Here is a 23,655-nt window from a genome sequence, read left to right as displayed (position 1 = left end):
TTAATCAATACAAGATAAAGAAAGATTAGACCACCCTGCACTAGGCCTGTGTGGTGAACTACGGCCTGAAACCTTCTAGTGCTAGAAAAGGCCCGTGTCCTATCTACCAGGACAATATAGGGCTTATATTATTTAATGATATAAATCCCAACATTAACTATAAAACAACATTTTTATTTCCACTTAGCCCAAGTAGTAGGCAAAACGTAGTGTAAATTAAATTACATAAACATTAATCTACTTATCTGAGATATCAACAAGTGCATGCTATTGTAATAAAAGTTGAATTAATTTATCAATATCAGTTGAGCTGTCGTGAAATATAAAGGCTGAATGAGATAGGATCTTTTTAATTAAGTCTGCTATTTTTAGAGTAGACTTATTGTTATTGTGCTCCAACTTTAATTTTGTGGCCCTAAGACCCTAGTGCACCTGATGATAAGTGGAGTAGGGTGTAGGTAGGATTTCTCGAAAACAAAAAAAAAAGGATGTTAGTAGGATGGTATAGGTATGATGGCTGACGAGAGATGATTACGCTTCGCCAGTCGGCACAATTATGCTGATATATTTTAAACCGGACATATACAGGTTGAACCCGGAAAGTAACATTTACTTGGGCTACTATGGTGGCTTTATTGTACATCATAACTGTAAAGAATAATAAAGATAGAACAGAGATGGTGTAATAACAGGAAGTACAAATGGCGGTCTTAATTGCTTCAACAAAACAAACATTAGTAAAATCTTTAAAATTATCTGTAAGTATACTCTTCTAAACTTAAAACAACTATCACTATACGTAAACAATGCATGCAACATTGGATGAGACCTTGGAGAATTGTCGAAGGCATTATTTTTTCGCCTCATGTATTTGCATTTTGCAAGCACGTCATTTATAATTCCGTCTACAGCGTGACGTGACAATGTTTAATCTAGATTTTGAACAAGCATTGTTCCTATAAGTAACTGAAGGTCGGGGAAGTTATATGCTCTGAATTTAAATTTTAAAATATATTCGATCATTATAGTTAATTTTTGTATCTACCTTTTTATTACACAGCTACGGATTTAATTACATGTAAGCAACAACCTGTATGACTACCATATTGTTCCATAACTAATGTTCATCCATATAAACATAGACGTTAATTATTATGTTTTATCAAACCTTCAATAAATGAATAAATACAAATCATTAAAGAACTAACAAGGTGTAAGTCATTATTAACTGTAAATTATTCTAAAATTTTCGATATAAAAATACGTTCCATACGTGGTTTAGCTGCGTGAAGGATTTTTTAATTTTCCACTTATAAAGAACTTTGTCTCCAAATAGAACATTAATTTTAAATCATTATTACTAACGATTTAAACAATGTTTGCATGTACTAAATATTGATTTCTATGTTATGGACTGGTAAGCGGATTGAGGCTTCTATTTGCAGAATAGTGTAAATGCATTTAGTTACAAATAGGGTGGGCTGGTTATTGAATAATTTCGATTGTTACATTGAATAGAGATTACATCGGGCAACACCCGTCGATTAATATATGCTAACTACCAACCTCATTTGAAATGTTTCATTATGCATGCAACGAATGATCTGCAAATAATTCATCTCTACTGTCATTCAAAATGGCTTCATTGTCCTTATCTACGTGCATAAAAGTCTTTACTGCACCAAAGCCTTTTATGCTTGCTGGAATTATCTTTATCTGCTTTTTATGTTAATAGTCACTCTAAATTCAAGAAATATGTATAAATATTCAAAATTTATATCATGAAAATAAAATTTCAAATATTAATCCCGATGTTCACTTACTAATTATATTTCGTCAAGCAAAATACGCATTCCCACGACTAAGCTCTTTAACAACTAATAAAATGATCTTTGCATCGAAACAAACACAAATAAATTCATTCTCTTGCTTCCACTCCGTTTAAATGCTTTGTTTAATCAAAATACTCTACAAAGAATAATGGAGGAAATGGGAAAACCGCAGCCACTAGCCTCTACGATATTGCCTGCGCTAAAACAAAATCACATTGATTTCCTTAATTCCAATAGAGAGCTTATTGAAAAGGCCACTAATAAAATTCCTAGAACCTCTTGCAACTGAACGGTATTCCTTTATGCAAGCAGAATAGGCATTGAACATGGAATTATAAAACAATGGAGGTCTTGTAAAACAAGACATTGTTATTTTATTTATGTCTTTGAGGTTCTAACAGTGATTTTTCTATTATTTTCATAAGTAGTTACAAAGGTAAAAAGACTACCAAGTCGTATTTGATATAATATAACGTAGACGAAGGAGCCAAGTCCTTTCAATTATTGTAAATCAGATTTTGATTAGGTCAGTCAATTAAATCATAATATCTATGAATTATATCAAACATTACACGTTTCATTAATTGTAAACATAAAAACTTTAAAAACCTACCAAACGAAGCCTTCGCGTCACAAATCAAAGATAAGTACTCATCAATACAAAAGCTATATAAAACGAAACGGCAAGACAATTCGTGCCATCACGTTTCTTGTTATTTTCAGCTCATTCCTATCATCCTTGTTTTGCCACAATATTTTATCTTATGCCCATAAGAATTCGCTTCATATGTCCCCCAGACGTAACAAGGAAACATAATATCTTTTAGGGAATAAATAAACGAGAGCATTTAAATAAATACGGTTAGTCTTTAAGGGCATTTTCTGTCTTTGATATTTTAAATCTGATTTTCGAAAATTCCTAAGGAGGAATATCATCACATAGATTGCAAATGGGGTAGACATATGCAACTAACGTATGCCGTGATATAAAGAACATGTATTATCTTCTTATATACAAACGATTATGACCAAAAAATATCCTTTTTTTTTAAATGCCCGACGTGTAAATCAAATGCAGGTACTCAATGATTCCAGTTGAACATTGAGATGTCATATAATATTATAATAATCATAAATATAAGTAATATATTAATTGTATTATAACTTAGATATCACACCTATTTTTGTAAATGCTAAGACAGAAAAGGCATACATTTTTAACCGACTCCCAAGAAAGAAGGCACTCAATTCGTGTTTTTATATTTTTTTCATAAATGATATTCAAGCAGGTATACATGTATGAAAAAATTCCATAATATGTATTATACATAATAACAGACACCAGTATTTACGCATAAATACAGTAATTTAATAATTATCAAACAATGGCTATTCAAAATGCACTATTAACATATTCTAATTTTATGACTTAACAAACCTACACAGAAACATAACAAATATATAACGTACTATAACCTATATGTAACTTATGTATATTATTTTTAGCGGGACAAACCTTTGTATTATAACACTGCTACCCTCAAATTTTCAGGGATAAAAACATCTATATGTTAATTCAAGAATTGTTCTATAAATGTTCCATCCAAAAGCATTCTACCGCGTTTACTAATAAAATTGCAATCATCTTCACAAACTATCGCATTTACAATATTTCAAAGATATATATGAATAGGGTACATATAGGATAGGTATGTGTATATATGAGAGAACCACAGGATGGATATTGTATGGGCACAGGGGAAAGAAATACCATCTTATTTGCCCCGTAATTGGTTTCGGAATCGACCTCTCGCAGTATTGACAGATACGTCACGACCACAGGAACTTTTGATTTATTACTTTTTGCACAAATTGGAAATTATTTTTTTATTTGATTTAAATTACTTGTGTCTTTTATTGGCCTTTTGTATCGCTACGTTTAATACGTTTTATTTTTAATTGCATTTCTGTAACTAATAGATATTGTTTCATAAATGTAATATAAGAATCTATTTAATAAGCTTTTACTACTAACGTAAAAACAGAAGGAACTTATAAACATAGCGGTTATTTATCCTAATAATATTCGAAAATTTAATACAATTTGCTATTAGACTGCCATTACCAGCCTTCTCAGAATGTTGGCGATTACAGTGAAAATCAAGCGCACCTTTCACGAACGCCATAAAACCAAGACGTAAAGAAGAGCACTTCTCCAATGCAAATAAATTTTCCTGTAACGAACCAAAATGACATTTAATATTGTTTCGGGAATATTATCCCTTAATATGGCGAATGAGTAATTTTGTCACAAAAATTTAGGTAATTGGTTTTATATGAAAATAAAAATCCTGTTTAAGATTATGTTTTGAAGTGTTATTATTGCATACTTCCACGAAGAGTGCGTGTTTGATATTTTATCCTAAAACAAAAAACCTTTGCAATGGAAGTTATCAAACGAAGCAAACATAATCTTGTTAATCTACTAAAAATCCGTAGCTCGCTGCCGCCAAGGTAAATATTATGAAATACTTCGCAGAAATTAGGAATTCAATTACCATTAATTTGCATACTAGAGGACGGAACCGTCACCGACTTAGCCCAATCACGATTTTTGCCCTTTGGCGAGATTGGAACAAAATTTGAATCACAAAATGCTGATATTACATCCGAATAACGGCCGAATATTAAAATTTATATGAAAGAATAGAATAGACCTATATAGTTTTCATATGTCTAAAAATAATTTACACATAAATATCAAACGTATAACAACTGATAACAAATATTTCAATAACAGTTTCTATATCTAAAAATATTTAATAAGTAAGTATACATACCCAACACCAACAAATGTTTCAAACAAATAGCAACGGCATTTAGCTATTGAAAACACATCAGATATTAGCGTTTGCAAATTGCGGACAAGCTGTAAAACTTTATAGTCAGTTAGGTCTTTATTCGCTTACCGCACAATATTGAACCGTTCCTCACACCTGTGTTGGCACGTTCGCTGATATGAATATTATTGTACTAATCTATTGGGCCTTGTACCGTACCGTAAGTTACAGTTAGATATGAATGATGATCACACGTCGCAGATGATTTATACGAACATCTTGATAACAGATTATTATGGAAATGGGGACGTGGGATGCTGAAAATCCACATTAAAAAGCGCTAGGAAACTGTATTTCGATTACCGTAAGGCTGTCACTATCAATATAGTAGTGAATACTAGGTTGAGTGAAACTATTTATCAACACATTCCGATACAGACGGGAGAATACTAAACGAGCATCGTCCCTACATAACTGTAGCCGATGGCTGTGGCCATCGTTTACCCCAACGATATCGGTTCGACGGCATCTATATGTGGAGTATCGACTGCCATTTCAGTACTTACTTTAGCGAATACCGTATGGTATACAAAGCGTTCCCACCCGTGATATTTCACACATTTCTTTATAATTTCTTGTCGTAAAATGGGAATAAAACGCTCCATCATGCACAATCATCAATCTTTGCGGCATTCCGAATTGCAGTTCCTTTTATGGCACCTGTTATAATGAACATTATTGTAATAATAAATGTGATTTATGGATGACAACTTTAAAAATGAAGAAGTCGACACGTCAAGAATTATTGAACATAATGATAAATAAAAAACAAAACAAATTATGCATGGCGTCAAGTAACAAGCGTTGCTAATTTAGATATCAGACGTTATATTAGTCAAGTTTATTAATAATAATTGAAAGATAAGTATTGATCATAACAAAAAGGTTAAGGTTGGAATAAAATATAAAGTTCAAGCGTATTATGGGTACTTTTTAATACAAATAATTTTGCAAAATCAAATGAATAAATTGTCTATTATATAAATTATTCTGCTATATTTTTACGAAAATTATGGGTACGTGCATTTAATGTCACAGAAAAATGGATATCCAACATCGTTATAGTTTCCAAATCCTACAGTACATACCTTTAATATGTTTGAACAGCAATAAATTAGCACGCATGTCAAATATAAAAGAAACATCAAGTTCTTAAGAAGTTTGTAGAATGGAATACAAATATCGTACCCTTTATATAAATTCTGAGTGCATAACTTTGGCAACAAAATTATCCAATACCACCATCGTTGAATGCATTCGCAATTCAGGCCGCGATTTCAAACAATTGTTAACCTTGTTTTTATCAGTACTTATACACAATCATCAAAATTATAGGTTATGGTCTGTTACATTGTTTTATTCCGATAGAATGTAGTGGTTTCAACGTGATTTAAAAATAAAATGTACATAAGCTCATGCCGTTATTCCTGAATTAGAGATACAACCACTGCACTGGATATTTTTTGTTTCATGTGACAGGTTTGAGTCAATCGCTCTATCAAGCACAATTTTCTATCATACAATTCAGATGTGTTTTTCAGTGGCAAAAACTTTTTTTTCGGAAATCAACTCAACTAATGTTTTACGAATACGTGGTAAATTATTAGAACATCTATTAGAAAATTGCGAAATGACATAAGTTTTGATTGAATAAAGGTTTGTTAAAATATTATGGGTGCAAACCCATCTCTCCGTATATTGTGCGGTGGCAGTAATATGCAAACGAGAATTCTAAGTGACCACTTGTTCAATAGCCGTAGTGCTACACGCTTGGGTGGTAACTGTGTTCGGGGTCGAGACCATAGTCTAATTTAGTGTGCCAGATTCATTTGTTATATATTATTATGTTTTATTTGTAGTTGTGTATTTAAAAAATTGAATTATTACTATCACTATAATTAACCAATTTTTCTTGCTTCCCATTAAGTTTAACGTGTTATTTACTTGACAACTGACAATATCAAGTTCATGTCTCATAGTTTACGTATTATCAATATCATGGTGAAATTTTAATAATAAATTGGTTCGGCGTAAAATTTTTATTCAACTAGGCATCGTCGCATGATATGCGTCAAACCATCGAAATTGTTTCTGCGTTTACTTCTAACAGCCACTATCCAAACATCTTTTCATATTGTCGCATTTATGTGGGAATGGAATGTTAGTGTGATGCATGGAATGAAATGTAAAGTGTGTGAGCGAGAAAAAAGAAGACAAGCGTGAATGACAGATGAATGTTGGAAAACTGAAGACGTAAAGGAGAAAAAATATATAAAGAAATGCAATTAATTTAAAAAGCGAAATTTTATTTTGGAACAAATCCCACAATTTTGGTGGCTCGTCCGGGATCGTTCTAAAAATTAAAAGGGCAAACGACGAAAACAGAAGACGTAACCGAAGAAAAACCAGAAGACGTAAACTAAGAAACAGAAGACGACGATCACAAAACGGGCCCAATCTGCACAATACCGCGTGTCACTTTAGAAGGCACCATGTCTGAACCAAGATACGAATCCAGCACGATGTTCCAGCTAGTTGAAGGGAATATTACAAAATTCACCAGCAAGTGTTTGGGAACCCAACCAGATTTATTACAGATAAAGGTACAGCTTTTACAAGTAATGATTTTGGTGATTACTGTCAAAGGCAAGGTATTGCACATGTCAAGATCACTACTGGAGTGCCACGTGCGAATGGCCAGGTCGAGCGCGTACACAGAACGATAATTTCTGTACTTACCAAACTTTGCATTCAAACTCCAACTCTGTGGTACCGGCATGTTAGTGCTGTACAGCGTGCTTTGAACAGTACCTATCACCGAAGTATCAATACTACGCCATTTGAACTCCTAGTCGGAGTAAAAATGAATAATAGTGATAAAGAAATTTATGATCTTATACAAGAAGAAAAAGTAGATGATTTTATATCCCAAAGAGAAGAACTTAGAAATAAAGCTAAGCAGCAAATTTTGAAGGTACAAGAAGAGAATTCTAAAAACTTTAATAAAGGAAGAAAGCAGAGTCATAAATATTGTCTTAATGATTTAGTCGCAATTAAACGCACGCAGTATGGAATATGCATGAAATTAAAACCGAAGTTTCTAGGTCCTTACCGAATCATTAAAGTAAAAGGAAACGATAGGTATGACGTGGAAAAAGCTGATCCAAATGCTGAAGGCCCAAATATAACTTCCACTTCAGTTGATTTCATGAAAGCGTGGCCATCTGATTTTTAGTGAGAGACGTGAGAGTTTTGCAAGTAGTAGAACATGTAATTTCAGCAATAAGATGGATAGATGAGAGGTTTGATATTAGTTTTATTTGTTTCAATTTTGTTATATTATTAAGTGTTAAGCGTTTATTAGTTCAGTGATTTCACAAAAAGTTTAAGTTAGGTATTTACTTTTTGTTAAATATTATAATTAGTATAGTTTCTTGAATTTGAAGTTTATGTCCGAAGTAATAGTGAAGATGTTGATGTTTTATTTAATTTGTATTATAATTTATTTCTTAGTTATAATTTGTAAGTATGCCTGAGGACAGTCATGATGTCAGGACGGCCGAATGTGGGAATGGAATGTTAGTGTGATGCATGGAATGAAATGTAAAGTGTGTGAGCGAGAAAAAAGAAGACAAGCGTGAATGACAGATGAATGTTGGAAAACTGAAGACGTAAAGGAGAAAAAATATATAAAGAAATGCAATTAATTTAAAAAGCGAAATTTTATTTTGGAACAAATCCCACATTTATATATTAGTAAGATAGAATAGTTCAAGACTAGAACCAATAACAATGTAAAATAAACTAATAGCTACTGTCAAATAATAATAAAATATTCAATAATGTCTTCTAAAATATCACTCGCATAAAATTTTAGTACATAATATCAGCAAACGCCACCACAAGAGATTAGTGGGCGTTCCACGCGTCTAACATTCTTGGGAACATGGTCGTATATTCTAAAGCTGCAAGCAAAATTCTTAGAGCAAACTGAGATTTCAAATATAACATTACAAAGTATATTTTTAGAAGTGGGTAGAGGACGTCGGATCTCCGATTCTTATATCGACTCCAGGATTTACGTACGTTTTTATGTACGTTGTTTTATTTTTATAGTATTAGTATTGAATACTCTCTATATTTTTTGTAAGACTTAATCCACTTGAAACTATACTGTCTATAATAGATAATAATGGTTCAAATAGTTTCTAGAAAGGTTTAGAATGAGATTTAATAACAATTTCTTATATGTTGTCACAATCAGAATTTCCTGCCTCTGTTTATTAGAACAGGAAACGTCACCTGGAAACTGCTTTGTTAGTATGCGAGAAATTGTGGACTTATTAATTTTATTAACTGTAACCATTAAGATATATTATACATTTGACTTTGACGAATAACGGAATTTGTCTATAACATCAAAAATAAATGGATAATATGATAAAATAAGTAATATATCATGATTTGAAAGTTTTTATAACGTAACCCCTACTAAATTTATTACAATTGGTCACCAATTAGCAAAAAAAACATTTTGAAAAGATTTCTGAGGAGAAAACTTGACATGACAATGGCAGCGTGTAGAAACTTTTCTCATGTTGACCACAATTTCTATACAACCGCTACCGCGGACAATAAAACCCTGATAAAGAAAGCCGATTCATTGCCCATAAAACTCTTCTTTTTTACGACTTTCTATGAGTCCCACATAAAGATTGGCTATTTTTAGAACCATTACAAACTTATACATTTAATTGCCACAAAAATATTGTTTTTTCTTCACTTCAATTGTTTCCAAAGTTACACGGAATGCGTTGGAGCTTTAAAATTTTTCAAACTTCAAAATATAGAACTGTGAAACATATACCATATATTATGTATTATCATTGTATATAAATAATTTCGGCCCATATTACTTAAGATCTAATGATTTAAAAGTATGATTGAAATATATTATGCAGCAAAATCAATGTAATTTTAGTTTTTTCTATCTACCCACATCTGGTGTCTAGACAAAGGCGGCACCGCAAGCTGTCAGTTTTGACTTGGTTGACGTCATAATATGTCATTTTATACGAACAAAGTGACTCTGTGACACCGGCGTCTAATGTATGGACGTTCACATAAAATGTATGAGTGTGTTTTTATCGATTACAATGCTTTGTCGCACTGTATGTATTTGTGTACCTATTGTCTATGTGGCGGTACAATCGATTACGCCGCTACAGTCTAGATTCAAAAAAGGGCAGATTGTGCAGTCATATCATTTATATTTTATTATTCGTTTTTTTGTCACTTTATCATAGCAAAACTATATCTTAGACGAGATAATTCATTCTAGTATTGGTATATTAACATTATTTGCAACAGTAATGTCTCTAACACTTACAATTAAATAAATAATCTAACATTTAAATAAATTTTTCGGATTTTATGTTTTTTATAAAATATTTTTTTCAAAAAGACCAAAGGAGAGAAAAGACCGGCTGCCGGAATTTAAGAAACTATAACCTTATTTAGCGTAGATAGGACCGTCTTCAGCTTAAAATAAAAAACAATGTAAAATGTATATAGATATTGTAACTTTGACTATTCGAACGATCCACAACTCAGTCCGCCCCGTGACCATGAAAGCTGCAAGGTCGTCGAGACGTCGGGAAAAAAATTATAATATAAAAAAAAATCCGAAAAATAGTTTCATTACAATGTCTAACATTCGCGTAAACATAAGAAATCATTAATCCAACATTTCTCAAAAAGGTTTAATGTAATTATTTGTCAAGAGAGATGATTGCGGTATATTTGTTCAGAGACAGAGCTGTAATTACGCGTTTCTCACGGCATAGTCACGACTCCACGTAATCGATGTCCCAATGACGTGACTACGAAATTCGTGATCATCTCAACTAAATTGGTTCAGACGTGAATACGCTTGATCGTATCTTCTAATAAGTACTTTATCTTACAAATAAGTTTTGAAATCCCCATAGAATAGTATAGAATGGATTAACTGATATTTAGTTGCATGACCATTTTTTTGCTGTATAGTACTGATTAACTGTTGCATGACCATTTTTCCTCATAGCTTAAAATTTTTAAATATTTTTTATAGATTTCGAAAAATAATTTCAATATTCACACGGCAGTAAATACTCATAATTTACTTCGTTACTTTTAATTTATCGTCCTTGCATGTTCTGAATATTTTTGGCATATAAATAAAACAGCAAAATAACCTTAAACGCAGGAACAATACGAAAACTTCAGAAAAAACCGGATACAAATTCTCTATGCTCATAATGAGATGAAACAAAAAGTCACTCATGATAATAAGTTCCCACACTGTGAATTAACATGAACAACCTCCTATCAATCAAATGTATTATAAGTACAAAACATCAAGATTAATTTAATTAACATCTTCCTATGTTCGTTGCCTATCTACTTTTTGCTTCATAAGAATTCATTAAGTTCTGTAATTAAATAGATTATAGACAACAGTCACATATAGTCTTGTCTCACAAGGTATGGTTGGGTCATGGCTACAAGGAAAGACTAGAGACTTCGGTTCTACATCCGAACCAAACTACCAACACATATACCTATTTACTCCCTAGTTAGTTAGAAGCCGCGACCTCTCGATTCAGTTAAAGACAAAATAATGCAGGATAAATCCTATATTGTTATTATATTATAGAGTATTTGAAACACTCTTGAGTTTAACGTTCAATATATTATACGTACATATTAAAAGGAATGAGTTAGTTATTTTAAGGCAGCGCTCTATATTTATAGAGTTCTAGCCGGCTTAAAAACTAATTTAAATAATTAAAAATGATTGTGAAATGGAAATTAGAAATCGAAAATGTTTGTATTTGCATTATATTTCTATTCAATATATTATCTGCAATGGTGTACGAGCGTTTTATTTAATAAATTTAATATCTCCCTACAATATTATCATGTACTCCACTTCTGTTTTCCATAATGACACGGCGCGACATATTTTGAAGCATATTGCAAAACGGAGATTTGTATTTGATTGTATATTCCTATTTAATTTAAAAATAAATTATAATTATTAATAATATTATATTTATGGCAACAAAGATTAATATTCGACGTATTTCACACTCTCAAGATATAGACACGCCTAGTTTGAGAGTCAACCTTATACATACAAATGTACCTCTTACCTAAATAAAATAAATAAATATTCTTATTTTATGTAAAAAAATAAGTATTAGAAAATGTATATAAATAGAAAAAAAATCACAGTTCGATAAATAATAATAAACATAAAAACATTCAAATCGAAACAATAATTCCTATAGAATTTAGAACGACACTGATAGTCAACAAATAAATGGTAAAAACGGAACAAAATAACTCGTTATTTTCATCTTTTTGTAAAGATAAACGAAGGGAAATTAGAAAGAACAAGGAATGATAAATTAATGTTCGAAATGTGCCACGTCAATGATGAAGGTACGGCAATAATTTGAACATTTTGTATTTTATATCTAATGCCAAATACCTTTTAGGTTGTTTCAATATACATCTAGTTAGTTTATTACTTGAGCATCGGTTTTCATAAGGATTATATTAAAAGACAAATATATTCAATTAATTTTATTAATTTAATTTCGATACAAATCATAAAATCGCTATAACTACTATATCATGATTTAATTAAGTTCAAATCTATTATATATTTGCGTTTTAATTATATTTTTCATTTCTAAATATCTTTGATATCAGAAATTGAACACCAATTACAACGCATTGTACATAATTGTAAATATATATGGCAGAAAATATAATTTGTTTAGAACAATACAAAAATATTTGCAAATATTTTGGAATATTTTTAGTATATACTTAAATGCGGATTTAAAAAGCAACAAGTGAACAAGAGACCTGCATTAATAATGAAGATATGCTTGCTGGTTTAACTTTACATTCAAGCCCAATTGAGGTAGGCCGCGCTGGAACATGTAAAAGGTAAAAATGCGCACGATTTCCATACATTTTGTATAAGGTAGGCCCCATCAGGCCTCTGAGCCAAGGCAGCACATTGTACAGAAAACATGAAGAGTAGTTCACACCGTGTAATTTTACTTTTTTTCACTAGGCCAACATATTGGAATAGGACCTTCTTAGCAAATCGCAATGAGCCAGCGTAGTAGAATAAAACCTTAACCTTTTGGAGGGCCTTCGCTAATAGTGGAACAAGATATATATACAATAATGCAAGACTGGTATTCTCATAATTAATGTGTCATGTAATGCATAAAGACATCGAAACAAGACATATAACAACAGTATTCGAACAACTACTAACCCCTCTACAAGTTATTATTCATAAAATAGACTTATATTTTATGCAAGAGTAAATAGAACTCGTGTTTATCGACCACTTCAAAAACACATAACATAAATATATGTCCTTAAATACAACTTGAATAGTAATCTCCTTCACAGAGTTTAGACTTTATGTAGTACGTCCATCCCTTATGCTTATAACTGCTTCGGTGGTGTAGTTGTACTGCATACACGGTACGGGACCGCTCTGAAGTCCTTATTTTTTTTGTTTTCGCGGAGAAAGTGTCTTATGAATACCGCTCAGCCTTCGTGGGGGGCGACTGAGCGGTTATGTTGGGGTCACCGTGCCTTACGACCCGGCATTGCGCCACCCGGATTTGATGTCGACCTTCAGGCGACCGCCGGGCCGAGTCCCTAACCTACCGCTCTGAGGTCCTGGGTTCGAATCCTGGGTCGGGCAAAGTGATATTTGGGTTTTTCTGATCAGTATCAGCCCGGAATCCGGAATTTGTGCCTGATATGGCGATAGGCTCGCCCCCTATCATATCATGGGACGGAACGCACTTGACGAAAAATGGGTGCCCTGGTTGCGCCTCTGCACACTTCTGTGGGGATAAATGTGTGATATCACACACACATGTGTGTGTACCACCTCTATATCATAAAGTAGATATTGAAATGTCTTTTGAAAAATATGTGATTCATAATCCATCTTGAATCACAGATATCCACGAGCCTTACTGATTCATTCATAACGACATAACGCTTTAAGGAAAGCTTACGCCCCCAAATATAACCAAAATATTTTAAGTGTCGGTTTTCTCAATGACGTCCAAACTATTTACCTTATACAAAATGTTCTAGTATGTTAATATGATTTTTTAAAATCAGATGTGTTTGGGGCCACTTTGTTAGTCATACTATGATCACACAGCAAACTACGCTACCAAGATTGCGTAGGTTTCAATGAAATCTTGTTAATAAAATTTTGCATATTTGTTCCTATTTTAAAATAACCAATAAAGATATTAGTCATTTATATAAATTAGCAAGAAAAACTAACAACTCTGTACTATAAAAAAATATTCTATTAGACCCCAATCTACTTACCATCAGATGCAGTGGGATCAGTTTACTATGCTTTAAAAAAAACGTTCAAAATTCTTATAGAGAAATTCCGGGTATCTCATAATAGGGGACCGGCCTATGCTTGATTTCGTACATTATTCTATATGTAATGGCTTTAAATACGAAAAAGAAGCACTTCTGCGAAAACAGCATAAAAATTGGTTAAAAAATGAGCAAGTAATTCATATTTAAAATATTGTAATGTGCAGAAGTGGGCGCAATGTGGGGATATCGCTTCATCTCTTTCTTTCGCACGCGTCGTAATTCCCGATGACGTCACATGTGGATATTTTGTCTCTTTTCTGTTTCTTGTTAATTACCCCTTCCACCGAAATTCAAATGCTTATAACTTGTTGATTTTTCACTGGATTTTAATAATTTCTTTGGTGTTATAATTTATATTATGTAAATATTTGATAATTGTTAAGAACAAAAATGAGTCCGGTACCTTATTGATACACATATTTAACAAAAAATTGTTACATAAAAATCTACAGACATCGGTCATTCAACTGCGATTTTCTACGAGTCCTCCTATCGGTAATACGATATACAGCCATTAACGCTCTCACTAATACATCTAATATTTTCACAGCTAACGAAGCTGTCTGCGATAATGTGGACCCACCCACTCATATTACTCTTCGTAGACTGCGGTTAATACGTACACCTAATGTATAGGTCTATACAGGCTAAATTAGATTTGGGATTACTGCATAACTTCATAAAAAGAAGTTCAGTATCAGTCTGGATTTTGTTCCCGATGTGGCGATATACATGCTTCCTATCACATTATGAACGGAACAAATCGCTGGTTCACTATAACAAGGTTCTATGTTATATTTCATGAGCAAATTTAATTATATATCATTTGATCCTAAATCCTTTTATAGAAAATTTCATATAATCCCAAAGATAATGAAGGAACCATGAATTAGTTTTCTAATTTTAACCAACATGAAAATTTTTAATCTCTTTTTTGCAACATAACTAAAAATTAATATTGTACCTTGTAACAGCGAGCCAGCGACATTTCGAAACGTGAGTGCCCTGATTGCAACCTCTACCTACTTTGTCCATTATATAGGTGCACAGTATGTTGGTTTTTTCTTAAGTGGTTCAAGGCCTTACCAACAAACAAGATATAAAGGGATCAATCATATTACGATATATGTATTGTTATAGTTCAACGTAAATCAAAATTTAGTTTTGCATCATTATTTATACACAGATTGTTACAATATGTCCGCTATACAAAATCCTCTCTAAATTCCCGTAAACGTATCTCATACAAGTTTCAACGTTGCGAAATCTATAACAGAATTTTCGTTTAGGAACCTGTTGACTTGCGAATATTTTTCAAGTGCTCTAAAGTCGGGGCTAAGGCATGTTGATGGAGGTATTAGCAAACTTTCCATATAGATATTCTCCACAGCAAAATCTACAGTGAAAAGGGTATTGACAGATTTTAATAGGTAGTAAGATATGGAATGGGGGTTAGGCAATATTGTGTTTAGGTAATAGAAAGCCGTAGTGCACAGACATACAATGAGTTATAGGTCGTATAGAGTTCTTTTAGTAAGGAAACCCTTAAGCCGATCATTCACCGCCAACTGTACTAAGTTAGTTTAGCTTAGCTCGCATAGTTGAGCCAGTTTTTTATACATGTGGCATAGTTTGCGGTGGACGCACATGTATGAAAAACTGGCTCAACTATGCGAGCTAAGCTAAACTTACTTAGTTTAGTTGGTGGTGGAGGATCGGCTTTAGCTACATTGTAGTTTAAAATATAGATGCTCCGTCTTAACTAAAATAATTTCGCTACTATTTAAGTTATTATTCTTAGTTGAGCATTCTTAACAGAGTAGTCGTGGTTTCGGTGTTGGCACCGTGGTCAGTCATATTGTCTATGATCACGCGTCTGCTTAACCTTCTCTGTCTTTGTCGATTAGTGGCGATGCTCGTATGCTCTGTCATTGTGTGCTGTGTTACCGTTTTAATTAAGTCACTGCAGCGAAATGACTTCTTATGTTTACGCAAATGTGAGACATCAACATAAAACTATTTTTCGGATTTTGTCGCAGTTTTTTATATTATAATTTTCTCCCGGTGTTTCGAAGACATTGCAGCCTTCATGGTCACGAGGTGGACTGAAGCGTAGGTCGTTCGAGAATTTAATTTTACAATATCTACCTACATTTTACAATTATACAAATTTAAATATTGCAAAAATATACACAAAACATTGTTTAAATTCTTCGACATATCGTAAGAAAATTAAAATAAAAAAACCGCGATAAAATCCGACAAAAGTTTTATTTCGACTCAGGTAAAAGTTAAATTTAAATATTTGTTTAAGTATATGTTAGCCGCGATTCTATCTGCACGATTTTAAAGAATACATCAATCAACCCATCATTATTATAATTTAAATAAGGACTTGTTTATATACTCAATATAACAGGCATTAGAGTGTCGTGTATTATGTATATTACATTTACGCTTCAAATTGGTATTACTGAGATATCAGAATACTTGAGTGGCGCTTACGCACTGATGTCACATTTAACCTTATCGAGACAATAGAAGCCTGGTAAATACTTGCATAATTAAGGCCATGTCTATGACATAACAAGACATGATTTACAATCTAATAATGTAAGAAATAAATTATTTTAGCAATGAATGAACACTTGATTCTGGTTGCATTGTAACTATGTTAAAACAATGATAATTATATTACGATATTTCTTTATGCTAGGCCTTCTAAGTTTTACACTATTCTACGCCTTAACATCTTCTTCTATACTTATGAATATATGACTTCTCATAACATAGCCGTTTTATTAAAATCTTTATTACATTATTGGGTGATTGTTGCCCCGCCTTCATGAATGACTGGAATAAACATTGAACCGCGTATTTTTCCTTTAGGCTATTCTATGGTTAATCTGATCAAATTGCATTCAAAATCAAAACCCAACAGTAACTAATAAGTAGATTAACTAAAACCACCTAAACATTCTATCGTTTCCTTTAGAATATTAGTAGAATGAGAAAGGAAACCAACCAATCAACTCCACACACTACTAACAAGATTACGAAAACAACTAGTAGATCTAATATGATTTCATTACCAAGGTAGTACAGAACTAGTACATCTCCTTTGTGTGTTCAATAAAGAACATTCCATATATCTCAAAAAGCAGTCTAGAACAGAAACAATAAACTTAGAACTAAGCACCGAATCAAATTAAGTCCCTAGTGGTTAGTACACGTTACAATTTCTCGCATAACAAGGGTCGCAGGGTACTAACTCACAGTATCCTTGTACGTAAACAGTGATAAATTAGAATAAAGCTGACAGTGATAAAGAGTAACATTTACGTTTTGTTAAATACTAAATAGATAATTAAAGTTATATTTTTAGCTCTCTGTCTATCTTGGGCCCTGACATTGCTCGTCTAGGCAGGCAAAAGATAAGATGGCGGAAAGAACTGGAATCATTTAAAATAACTAGTTCACTATAGCACAAGCTCGTGATTTATGGAAGGATCGTGGGGATGACTTTGCCCAAAATTGGGACTTTTGAGCTGATACAATACTGTCTATCGTACATATCGTCCATTATAAGTATCCTATATTTACTATTGTAAATATTTGTTTGAACAAATAATGACACAACGTTGTACCTTATTTTATAATATCCAAAACTTTTAAATAAACCTCATTGATGTACAGAAACACGAAAAGTTATTTAAGAGGATTCCAATAAAATACACCGAACTTTTAAAATAACCAGAACGCCAGCCAGAATAACTAAAACACAAACGTCCGCGAAATGTAAACTTCACTAACTCACAAAACCCCAGCGACGAAGAAAAAAGACAACACGGAGCGGGTGAGTTTAATTTAAACAAATTCGTCGAAAGCCGATATCGGTTTCCGATACCGTGGACGTGATAAAAAACAAACGAATTGTGTTCAGAAACTTTTCACAAAATTAGGATGGAACAGAATTTTATAATTTTTTTACTAAGTAATAAGACGAGCTACCTAGTCGCCTTATAGTGAGCGACACGACTTCCAATAAACAATAACATTGTCCAGAATTTTTAGTTTTTACGATTGTAAAAGGGTCTTTTGTCTATAGCACCAAAACAGATCAGCGTATGCATACTGCTCCTCAGCGGCAGAAACAAACATGGCGGTAGTAGGCGCAATGTTTATTTTCGCCGCCTTGCCGCCACAAAGTTTCGTCTGGGTAGGTACCCTGATAAAACCTTTCTTATTCGCAAGGAAAAAAACGTAGTCGCTACTATCACTGGGGATGAGTGAAACGGTTACGTTGATTGCAGCAGTCTCACGGCCCAATATCGCCTTTCGGGAGTATAGCATCACCCGAGTGCCCTATGTGCACCGGTATACCAACCAAAACCTGCGCCCCCCCGAGGCAATTCTTGAGCGCTCGGTCTCCACACCAAATGCACGCCCACCCATGCATGGAGGCACATTTGCCGCGACCCTAGGCACACAGCTCGTGTGTATATCTCATGGTTGCTAAATTCACAGTGTGGTCTATCTAAGGGTTCGTAAACATTTCCCTTCCCTTCCCTTTCAACCATCCTAGTAACTCCTACTCCTTCCTCTTCTCTTCCTTCCCTCTATCCCCTCCCTTCTGCCTCCCGGGCCTTAAGACCGTCTAGCTGCAGGCTGCGGTAGGGCCCACCAACTCATCATGCAGCTGCCGTGGTTGCTAAGCCGTGGGATCGCTTGTACACCATTAGCAGGATACCCCCGGTGATAACCACGGCAGTTCCACCAAAAAAAAAAAGCTGCAGTGGTCTTCTTCGGCGCATATAGGGCGATCCCGGGATATTTTGTTGTAGCAAGATAGCTACGCGGAACTGTCCTGATCCAGACGAACCCTAGTTTGCAAGAGACGTACGTAGTAATCTTCCTTTTATGTCGATGCCAATAAAGTTATTTTCAAAAGACGAAATATGACCCATATGATTAATTTATTACGCGACCGCACGTTACCTATTTTACAACTCCAAGAAAATTCGTTTCTGTAATGTGCAAAACAATATTGCTTATTTTTTACATAACTTTTATTCCAAATTGTTAAAAGTTGTATATAAGATATCTTTTAGTAGCAAATTAATAGATATTCGATCAATAAAAATTCTTTCAAGCAATTAAAATTGAAATATATCTGTTTGACAATAGAATAATCTCTACAATATTTCAAATTTGTTACAAAACAGTAGTTCCGGTTACCGTTACAAATGGTTTGTCATTTATAAAAACAAACGCCACAAAAATGTCAAAGTAAATTATAACTTTGCAAATAAAACATAATAGACTTCAATCTTGTTTCCGTATTTTCCACTTAACCGTTACGGCCAGTGTCGCTGCAATTTATAACATTAAAAACTTTGCAGACAAAAAACACCAGAAGCCGTTAAAAATATTGTCGGCTTTATCCGGCGGCGAACTACGGACAACGCTACAATATCCTCAAATTACTTTCGCAAAATCTTCAAGGGTGCAATAACTTTATTAAATCGGCAGCCCTGCGAAGGAATCCCTGGAAAATGGTAATTAATTCTCATTAGGCTCCGCTGTAAACGAGGCACTCTTAACGCCGCGGTGAAAGCATTGAAGAAATTTTTTTGAATTTATTTGGATTTGCTCGGTTAAAAACATCTTTATTGCACATTGTTACAGTTTGAGAAGAATTTGCAATTTTCTGTCTAATAAGGCCTGAAGTTTCCTTCTTACCAACTTAAATGAAGTCTAAATTTGTTAGACTTGATTTGTTTTTGTGCAATGTTCCTATAAGTAGGATACTTATACGTAGTTCGCAAACAGCTATGCACCGCCAGCTCTAACGGAAATGAAACTCAAGATCAGCACAAAGTGCTTGAGTACAATTCTATTTAAGTATTCCAAAACGTCTTGAACCGACTATCGCCGTGAGAAATTCCATTTCCTGGCTACCCTTCGCAAACACTTGCCTTTGCTAGGCATCCTACGTATGTGTACATATTTGTCGCTAACACAGTACGTTGCAAACTATTCCTTTGCAAATATCTATCATGTGAAAATATATGACATGGCTCGCAAATATGGTTTGTGAATTGGGATCGAGAACATATTTGTAGCGTTCCAATAGTTCGGATCTTTGTTGCACATCGCATTCATAAATATGTATGTTGATAGTACAATTAGTTGTACCTAATAATTGTTGTACATAAATTTAAAATTTAATTCTTATTTTCTATTATAATAATAAAAGTAAACTTTTTGTTTTAAATATTACACGATGATTTCTTATGCTTACGTGAATTTTAGACATGGAAATAAGACGATTTTACGGATTTTACCGCGGTTCTTTATATTATAATTTCCCCGGAACCTTGAGGCTGCATTCTTCGAAACGTCGGGAAAAAATAGCAATATGTTAGATTTCATATAAGTTTTGCGCTGAATAATAAGAACAATAAATACAGTTACAATATGACACACTGTATCAATTTAGTTTGATTTTTAATATTGATAAAATTCACACAGAAAAATTCAAACACATTTCTCAAACAATTTCACATGTGGAACTTATCTGTAATTTAAAAGCATACACTTAAATGTTTAAATGATTATACATATAAAGTCTTGTATGTCTTTTCAGTTGGTAATGCTTTACTAATAAATAAATTAATAAGAATATAGCCCATTCCGCTGTTTTGTCGAAGTTAATTTGTCCGTTGGGAATAAAATATTTTTTACATATATTATGTACAAATGTTTCATTGTTATGAACGCCCCATAACATGTTCATAGTGTATATAAGAAACAAAAAACATTTACCTTATGAGTAAATGACAATAACAGTAACTACAAAGTGGTCACAGAGCATGGGTATAGCATTTTTGTTACTATCCGCATAATGTTTCCTTATGGCAACCCTTTTTGTAATCAACTAGAAGGTAACATAAAGATGCAAATAAAAGACATTAAGGGAAGAATTTACGAAAAAAGTATACTGTCTAAAACAAGGTACAGGAAAAGTTGAAAATCATGGCATAAAGTCAATACGTGATTCCCGTACCGCGTTCTTAGAATATAACTATTTATCATTGGGCGGAATGCGCAATCACTGTTCCTATTATTCATTCTTTTGATTTTTTGCTGTCAACTGTCGCTTGTCAGAGCGTGATGGTTCAAAGAATTTGCCAAGGATTCTGAAAATATTACGTCATGTTCAAACAATTGTTTGCGATTTTTTGCATATGAATGCGAATAGAGTGAAATTATGCCAGGTTTTTTTGGACAAATATGTGTTCAATTTTCAATACCGACAGTATGTTTGTATGTAGTACATACTTACTATACCTAGGGCATGCTATGGCGTGACGTGTATTACCAAGCTTTTGTATAACGTCTTGCGCGTTGTTTTCATATCAAACATGACTGACAATGCCGTGTCGAATGTCAAGAAGCATACAGCCCAAAACAGCTCTAAATTCTGAATATTCATAAATCCGTATATGTTTAATAATTATTAAAATATTTCTGCATCAAAATTTTTACAATAAGAATATTTAATTAACTTATAAGTTTATATTCGATTTTAAATAAATAAATAATATTGGATGTACAGTCTTGTAAACCCCACAACCCTTTGATGAGCAGATCGAGCAATCTTTTCTGTTTTACGTCCAGTAAACAATGTTTTCCCGACTCCATGTAAACTAACCGAAATATCGTGTTCGTATTTGTATACACGTCCGTTGCAATTCGACCAAATTTTTCGAAGCAAAATACGGATGCGAGTTCGTGTTATTTTTACCAATACAGGCGTTGCATGTTATATAATATATACATATTTGTATGGCACAAGAAGGTACCTCAGGACAGGGATCAATTCCGACAAAGGTAATAGAAAATTATCAAATAGTTCTCCTAAACACTATAAATCACACTAATACAATTAATACTTGTCTATAACGTATTTTAAAAAATAACATTTTTTTTAGTAACAAAGTAAGTTGTATTGCATGTCCGGTACAATAGCGCTCTGAGGTCCTGGGTTCGAATCCCGGGTCGGGCAAAGTGATATTTGGGTTTTTCTGCTCAGGATCAGCCCGGAGTCTGGAATTTGTGCCCGATATGGCGATAGACTCGCCCCCTATCACATCATGGGACGGAACATACTTGGCGAAAAGTGGGTGCCCTAGTTACGCCTCTGCATACCCCTTCGGGGATAAAATGCGTGAGGTTATGTATGTATATTATTTAGTTTTTTTATAGTTCTTTCCATTGATACAGTAGATCCTGGTCCTGATTCCCTATGCCAAACGTTTTTGAGCATATAACGCACTTCATTGCGTTTATGACACTTGAAATTGGCACGCGGAATGTCATTCCACGTTAATTTCATGAAGATAACGTAACGCGGCCGCGATAGGAGTTTACACTGTCATACAGAATAATGCCCTTGTACGTCTAGAAGGCGTTAAATTCTAAACACGGTGCTGACGACTTGACTATTCCCTACCGGTACAGGATCCATTCCCCCAAAGCGCAGGCCGTTGTTAAACTCGTCCACGGATAGGTAACCTTTACATTTAAACTTGGCCGATTTTAAAGAAACTACGGCAATATTTACCAAACTTTGGTAACTACTCGAATAATTAATGGTAATTGTAAGGTATCAGGTGGCTATTATCCTTTTACTCTTAATCAAAAACTTAATTCTAAAAAGGCATTGAGTATACTACAGAAATGTTTAATAAATGAGGCGTATTAGCTCTACGAAAATGTTGATTTTTCAATAGATACTGCTTATTGTAGGGACAGCAAAAAAAAAGATAAGTTAAATTTGTAGCATAATAAACCATATTTTATTTTTAAAAACAACATCTCTGTGCATAAAAGTGGCCTTTAAATTCACAATTATGAAGAATTCGTAAAAAAGATGTCCAAAGGACGAAGGCCGGTTAAATTGTACCGGGTAAAAACCGTGAACCGGGCATTTATTGTGGTCGGGTCGGAGTTCCGGATAAAAATGTAAATCGTGTTTAAACGACAGAATGTCATATAGGTTTACGTAAGAGAAAATTCCATTATGAAAAATGTGCAAGTATTTTTAATCCAAATTTCTTTGCCGAGGGAAAAAGAATATTAAAGAAAAATAGCCTTATAAAATTACATTTACACAATACTTGTAAAGTACAAGCTTTAAAACGAATCTTTTAAAATATTTAATATTCTTTATTGGCTATGTGCGAAGTAGTTGTCACAAATTTACAACTTTTTATCTTCTATATCCACATAAATTCTTGTATTTATAACAAACATTCTGACGATGTTATTAACAGGCCTTAATAAATACCGCTCGCAATATTAATAAAGCTCTCCAGCCATAAACCTGATGTAGACTCGCTGCGTATTTCTTTTTGATT

The 23,655-nt window shown here is 33.3% G+C and overlaps 1 protein-coding gene across 1 annotated transcript in view; it reads left to right on the top strand.

The window, feature by feature from the left end:
- The first annotated feature begins 7,595 nt into the window (after window positions 1-7,595).
- The window catches only part of LOC115445377, a 42,333-nt gene continuing 26,273 nt past the window's right edge, over window positions 7,596-23,655 (top strand). Inside the window, exon 1 of the mRNA XM_037440761.1 lies at window positions 7,596-7,752. Within this exon, the coding sequence (XP_037296658.1) occupies window positions 7,596-7,752 (157 nt within the window). The remainder of the gene's footprint in view (window positions 7,753-23,655) is intronic.

Source organism: Manduca sexta, chromosome 20 (genome assembly GCF_014839805.1).
Source record: "Manduca sexta isolate Smith_Timp_Sample1 chromosome 20, JHU_Msex_v1.0, whole genome shotgun sequence".
NCBI lineage: Eukaryota > Metazoa > Arthropoda > Insecta > Lepidoptera > Sphingidae > Manduca > Manduca sexta.
Note: the sequence above shows the minus strand (reverse complement) of the source record. Positions and strands in the feature narration are given on the sequence as shown.